This window comes from Quercus suber, unplaced genomic scaffold, assembly GCF_002906115.3.
Source record: "Quercus suber isolate HL8 unplaced genomic scaffold, Cork oak 2.0 scaffold_522, whole genome shotgun sequence".
Classification (NCBI taxonomy): Eukaryota; Viridiplantae; Streptophyta; class Magnoliopsida; order Fagales; family Fagaceae; genus Quercus; species Quercus suber.
In genome coordinates this window covers 417,395-424,936 of record NW_027069971.1, presented here as the reverse complement: position 1 = coordinate 424,936, position 7,542 = coordinate 417,395, and the positions used below count along the sequence as shown (strand labels likewise).

The 7,542-nt window shown below is 40.1% G+C and overlaps 1 protein-coding gene across 1 annotated transcript; it reads right to left on the bottom strand.

The window, feature by feature from the left end:
* Positions 1–4,825: 4,825 nt before the first annotated feature.
* LOC111991112 (aldehyde oxidase GLOX) lies at positions 4,826–6,963 on the bottom strand. The gene has a single exon (XM_024022899.2). It carries the CDS (start codon positions 6,737–6,739, stop codon positions 5,009–5,011), a length of 1,731 nt encoding a protein of 576 aa, XP_023878667.2. The 5' UTR covers positions 6,740–6,963; the 3' UTR covers positions 4,826–5,008.
* Between the last annotated feature and the right edge of the window lie 579 nt (positions 6,964–7,542).

Genomic DNA, 7,542 nt, shown 5'->3' with positions numbered 1-7,542 from the left:
TCATCTAGAGGATTCTTTACATTATATATCCCCCCTCAACTGATCCTAGCCCTACATTTATTGATCAACCAGGCCGCTATTCGAGTGCTTGTCCCATCAGCCACCTTTCCATCCTTCATGTGGGTTATGGCAACCAAGATAGTGCTGTTCAGGGTCATCTCCTCATTAATGCGGCCAAAACATTAGTTGTGAGCATTTAATGTGGAGGTGACAGTTCGCTTTGGACTTGCTCCTCCACCAGACTTCCCTGGCTGACACATTGCATCTCCCCTTTTTCTTTGGATGCTCAGGAAAGATGTTCCTAGTGGCTGATTACTTCCTCCCCAACGATCTAGGCTGGCCGAGGACAACATCGTCCTCAGCAATGTTTCTTGACAGCTTGGGCTACTTGTGTTCCTTCTCGGACATTCCTTGATCCTCGGCATGGGCCTTGGGCCGGATATAAGACGAGCCAGGGTTGTCGAATTATTAGGCCCCACAATAGCCTCTCGAAATCCTGCTGTCCAGCTCTTCGGACGGGGAGGAGGATTTTGATGCCCCCGGGCCCTTGTTGCGACCTTTCACGTCTTTTCTTACGTCAGCGCCTGAGTCCCTTCGTCTGCTCAAGGCACGTTTCTAGCGCCTCGGTACGCGGAGTGTGCCCTCATTAAATTCTGGCGGCTCTATGCTCCCCACGTTCAATGGTGTGATGCTTATGGGCGGGAAAACTCGCACAGTTTACTTTTAGTTTGGGATATAAATACCCACTCAAATCGATTGGCCTTTCCACCTTGGCACTCGAGAGCTTTCACGTACGTTCATTGCATTCAGTCAAATCTCCAACTACACCCACATCTTTTCCAGCACAAAAAGGCCTACCCGAGGAGCTTTTTCTTATTTCCGTAAGTCTTCTTCTCTCTGGCTCAAAACTCCTTCTTTGACTTCTTTCTCTCCCTAGCCCTTTCCCGAGCCTTTTAATCATCATTAGGGATGGGTCGATTTAAGAAATTAGTTGAGTTCAACCCCCCCCCCTATAAGGGTGACTAACACTATGATTCACCACACATAATGGCATGGGGCTTTCTTCAAAATCCCTGTGAGACTGTGGATTTGGTCGGTAGGGCGTGGTTGGTTCCAAGCAGGCAACTACCATGCCACTGTAATGAAATTGCCTTTGGATGGTTGTAGGGCGTGGTAAGCGCGAATTCTCTATTGTCACGTGATCAAACTAGAAAGAAAATTTTGTGTTGGCAGCCATTTGATTCAATGAAGTCATTACCTTTGGATGGTTGACATCATTTTACATTTACATGGTTTAGTATATTGAAGAGATTAACCAGCATTTTTTTAAAAAAATGTTAATGTTAAAAGACGGGTTGGGTCATGGGTGAAATAAGTTGACCAGACCTGACAAAAAAAAAAAGGTCTAGTATCGGTCAACCAATTTTTACTCTGGATCAAGAATTCTCAAGTTCGAGTCGAGTTAGTAGGTCCAAGTCCAATTTTTTCAGGTTTATCCCAACCACAAGCAACGTTTAGCTACAGACAATTCAAACACCTCACCATAACATACTGTTTCAAAAAATCCCTCAATTATTGGTCAGATATCCGTCTAGTCCATTGACAAGTATTTGGGCAAGAACGCTCTAATTCGTAACTTAGTAGGTTCACTTTGTGACTAAAGATTTTTATTTAATTGAATTTTCTCGTAAATTTAGCTTAGCTTAAAAAGTGATTTGAATGGACCAGTAGAAGAAAAAAATAATTGTCACAAAATAACAAAAGAACAAGATACTACTATGCTAGGTAACAAACATAGGTAGGGTTGTGTAGTCAACCTACCGATTTGTCAAAACCAACCCAACCTAGCTGGTTAGGTCAGGTGTGGATCATATAATTCACTAATCTGCTTAACCCGACCCACTTATATATAATATATATTTTTAAAATATATTATACGGTCTTTTTACCCTCTCCCTGATATTAAAAATAAATCCTAACCTATTTTCTCATTACATTTGTATTGGTTTGATGCACTACCAACAAATTTATAGTTGTTCTTGACGGGACTGACGAACTCCCTTTCCAGGGACGAGATCATCAAATGTATCCGTCCACCTTGACGCGTCATAGACGAACACAAGGGAGCCATTAATGAGAGTGTTAAATAGCTCAAACAATTACTAAATAGTTGGCAAACTATTGGAGCCTCATCAAAATCCATATTCAAGAGCCCTAAGGCGTTACAAAAAGGGCACTAAAGCCATAATTAAGGCCCCAACGGCTAGGAACCATGAAGTTGTATATATACACACTAATCAGAAACAAACCAGATACAAAACTCACCCAAAAATATTCGTAGATGCTTAGATATTCAGCACTCTCTTAGAATTCTCTAAGAAACTTCTATATACTGACTTTGGCATCAGAGGCGTGGTGGCAGGCACCACACTGATGATCATCTTACGAGAGCCATTGTCCCACATTTGTAGAGACAGTGACGAGGACCCAGCTACATCTGGACGAACCTATAAGATTGACGATTTACACTTCATCAATTGTTATTTGACTTATTTTTGTTGGTTTGATACACTAATAAAATAGTTTGTGCTAGTTTAGTGTTATGCTTAAGCTTGATTAGTGTATTAAAATAACACAAATAAGATTATATATTTATTGTTATCTTTGTTGATAATCTTATAAATATGTTGTTCTAGTGCTTAGTTAAAATAATAATAATAATTTTGCCTAGCCCAATTCACGTGGGTTGAGATGAACTCTTATGATAGGTTGGATTTGGTTGGATTTTTTTCAACCTAACCATGGTTAATTGGATTGAAAAAACCTCTGTCCCTCAATCCAACCATGCACATCCCCGAGGGCCTAGACATAGAGCATCCCAGCATGGGGCACACGCTATAAGTGAGAATCCAAATCTTCTGTCCCACTTTTCCTGCTCCATTCTATACTCTACCAATAAATACTTGTCACGTGATACTATTAATTAATAACTGTAGGATTAATATGTCAATAATGATAATATTTAATTAATTAGGTGAACACGTAGTAAGTATTTATTGGTAGAGTATAGAGTGGAGCAGAAAAAGTGGAACAGAAGATTTGGACTCTATAAGGGAGGCATGGAGGGCTTGTTTTCAATGCCCACAAAGTGGGGCTCTAAAGTGACATCAAACTTTTACTTTGTAAATTCCCTATCATGACTTTATGGTTGTCCCATTACATTCACAAGCTTTCGAAAAAATTAATTTGGTACCTCCAAAAGGTCCTAAAGGATTCTTTAGTATTTAATAGTGACAAAATTTTATGCCCCTTTTCTTGAGTCTTTGATTAGTGTCTTTCCAGCATCCTTTGCTTAAGGAAACCGCTACTTGCATTTTGCCTTCTAGAGAAAAAGAGAAATTTTTTTTTGGGGAGAAAAGAGAAAAAGTGAACTTAAACCATTACCAAAACTGTATTCTTTTTCGTTATTACTTAACTTGATGGACCATTATGTTTTCTTCTCTTATATCATTACTACCCTATTGCAACTTTCCGCATAAACTAAAGGCTTTAGAATGTATGGCCATATAGGCTATACCAACTTTACAAGTAACACTCAAGTGAAGATAATAAGGAATTATTTAGAGGATATTTTGCCATCATGTTCTTTCTTTTCTATTTTGAAAGTATCTTTTGCTAATTTGCTACATATTTTGTTTTTAGTAAAAGATTACTAAATTGTCTTAAAAAAATTCGTTAAGGTACATCAGCTGCAACAGCATCACTAAAATGAGGAGGTTAAACTCCTCCATACAAACTACAACACATCAGGGTTGGGCAATTATGAATTATCTAACTCACAAATCTGGCAGTAGTTATGTCAAAGTTGTCGAGCACTTATATAGTCAGGGTTAATGTTGCTCTAATAATGTTTAAGTGTTATAGAAATACGTGTAGCTGAATAAATACTGTGAAAATATGTGTTGTGTTATTTAAACAACGAAAATTGTTATTTAAAAAATATAATCAAACGGCCCCAAATTTGCCACATCACAAAACCATAGAGTATGAACAACAATTTCCCCGCTTTGTTTACAAAAGCCGGTTTACTGGGTGTTTGCTTGGTGAGTGAGTTCAAACTCACATTTTCACATTTTAAAAACATTACACATATTTTTACGCACTTTTTTACCTACACGTATTTCAAAAAATTACAAACAACAATTCTGAAACTACTCTACCAAACTGGGATTTTCTTATTTCACATATTAGACGTGGGAATGGAATATTTGAGAACTCTTCAAAGAAAAATCTTCATTTTCTGAGGGATATTCACGGACCAATGAATTCTCCAAATTAAAAACTGTAGACTTCTAGAAGCAGCAACTGATTGATTCAACCAGTGTTGCACTTTGTCAATGTTGAACATCCATTTTGTACGCACTACAGACAGTAGATTCACCATGCTTTGTTCCCATCCAGACTCTGTACTAATGCTGTTTCTGTTCTTGTTTCTTAGTTAATGTTATTATCCTGGTTACCCAGAAAAATCTCAATAAAGCAATTTTCAAATTATTATCTATGTCCTCAGGATTGTAAAACCGACGCAACAAGCTTATATGCCATCATCACCTTGAATCAAAGTCAGTTGAATCCATCACTTCGATATCATCCTTAACTCAGTTGCTACAGCTTTTAAAAACCACATTTTTTTCAACAGAAAATCATACTTTAACAACCTTTTTACCAATCAGCCAAGTAAAAATGCAACGCACACTAGCTATTACAAGTTTACAACAACAAGAAAATTAAAAATTAAAAATATAAACAAAACAAAAAAGTGGTCTAAAACCAATCAGCCATTGGATGTTCTCTTCATCAACATTTTCTTTTATCAACAGTTACAAATTTGCAATTCCCCAGTGTGAAAACTACAATTTCACTTTCATAAAAAGAAAATTTTTTCAATTAAACAAAAAAATGAACATATATATATATATAATAATAATTTTTTTTAAAAGGAACTATATCATTTTGCTACCAGCTGTACCCAACGTGCAACACTTGGCACGCCCTGATTGACAGCAAATGCCATGTAATAACCCGGCGGAGCAACCATCCCATTTGGCGGCGCCGTACACCCCACTTTATAACGGCCATCACCGTCTGGTACGGCACTTTTAACGGCTAATTTAACCAACCTTTGTCCTTGCGAAAATGAATGCGTTGCAAAAGGCGCACTTCCAAAATTCACTTCCACAATCCCCACAACAGGTAATGTAACAGATATAGACACTTCAAACACATCACCGTAACGCACCGTTTCAGGAATTCCCTCAATCACGGGTCGGATATTCGCCCGATCCGCCGACAAGTACTCGGGCGAGAACTCTTCAATTCGCAATTCGGTCGGGAACTCAGCGTTGAATCTGTAAAGAACATGCGGATTGCTTCCGGCAATCAAAACCCGTCCATCCGGTAACAGGTTGGCAGTTGAGTGGTACATTCTGGGAACAGTACCCGGAGTCAAAGTCATAAACCGTAACCCGATTGGTTGGTCGGGTCGATAAAGAAGCGGGTACAAACACGGGTTCGAACCCATCTCAAACCCTTGAGTACCCGCTTGAGCTCCATTGATAATCAGCACCTCACCCGTGGGTAACATAACCATATCCCCCATAATCCGCCCGAATGCCATATCCTCCATTTCCCAAACCGGGTCGGGTCCTGTAGCTACAATACGCCCACAGCTACCGTGCGCCGGTGTGTCCGTGCTCCTCTCTATAAACGCACCGTATTGTGCGCCACCGCAGACCACAATCACAGCCGTTGAGTAGTCGCCATCAAGTGCCAGCATGGCGGATGATCCAGCCGATGGATAGTTACGTGGGCCCCCATCCAACGGTGGATAATTTTTCACGACCTTGTTAGTCACGTGGTCATACAACACTGCTTTGTTGTTGGCGAAGATGAAAAGGTGACCGTTGGGGAGGAGATGAACGTAAGGGTACAGATTGTCCATCTGAGTATCTTCCACGTCAGCAAGGAATGGGAACGCAACGGCACCGTTTTTTCTCGGCGGATAGTACTCAACTGTATTCGTTGCTCTCCCGCCAACAATAATCACCGAACCGTCTGGTAATATTTGATTCGTAGCGTACCACCGACCATCCTTTAGTTCCACGTCATCAAGCTCAACCCAGTTGCAGTGCCCATTGGGTTCACACGGTTCGAACTTTCGGATCTTCCTCAACCCGTCCAAATCCCCACCCGTCTGTAACAGAGTACCATCTGGGAGAAACTGGCCCGATGAGCACCACGTGTCGGTCAAAATCATTAACGGTCGGATTTGTTTGGTTTGGAGGTCGAGGACGACGGAGTGGGCGTAACAGTCTCGCTTCAAAACGGCATCGCTGCGGTCGAAACGGCAGTGGCCCTTGGGGAGCATTTTGCGCGAGGGGCCGATGTTGGTTCGGTCTAGAAGGACCACGGTGTTGAAGCGTGTGACAGCTGTGTGCATGGAAGATATGCCAGCGTTCTCGACCACAAGTTCCCACGTGCCGGGGAGTTGAGCACGTGCGAGCTTAGTGGTCGTTGTAAGCGTAATGGCGAAGAAAAACAAGAGAAGCCGTTGTGATAAGACAGAATCCATTGGGTGGCAGCGTAATGAGGAAAGTGGGGACTGGCTACTGAGGAGTGAAGTGAGAACCTTGTACTTAAAAGGATATTGAGATATGCAATTTGTGAAGTGGAATGGCATGAAAAGAAAGGAGTGAATGTGGGCCGTTGATGTGAGATTAAGATGGACTTATGTAAATCTAAAAATAAAAGGTAACGGTTATAAAGGGTAGGGTCCTCTAGGCCATATATACCTACCAAGAAGACATATGTATGACAGTATGAGTGTACTTTGCACCGGAGTGGAGAAGTGTAGTGTGACTCGTTGGGGAACGAGGGCAATTGTGTCATGTACTGTAGGGCTTGTAGGCTGTGGAAGGTGGGTGACGAAAGCTCATAGTGAAACATTCTAATGTCTACGAGTGGAGCAAACCCACCGTGGCTTAGCAAAAAAAAAAATGGAGCCATCTTGTGATGGATGTCGGTTCTGCTTCCATGGATCGTACGTCTGGTCAATCCGTTCTATTTTTAATAAGAGCACTTAATGTGAAGATATGATTAAGGGTGCATCATGTGAATACAACGCCACACATTTGTTTGCGGATTAGTCTTTTTTTTTTTTTTTGATAGTGCGGATTAGTCATTAGTGTTTAGTACTTAAGTGTAAATAGTTTCGTGTTAAAGTATGTCGACATGCATTAACACAATAAATAAGTCAAATACAAGTTAACTTATTTAAGTTGTAATTAACTCAAAATGGCCTAATTCATATAAACATATTTATCTAAATGTAAATTTGAATTTTAAAAACAACTAGAACCCTAAAGTCATAATCCTTTTAACCAAAATAAAGAAGAAGAAGTTAAAATGAGTTTACCCTAAAGTCATAATTCTATTTTTTGCTTAATTTTTCTTAGATTGTATATTAAACAAGTTAAAATGAGT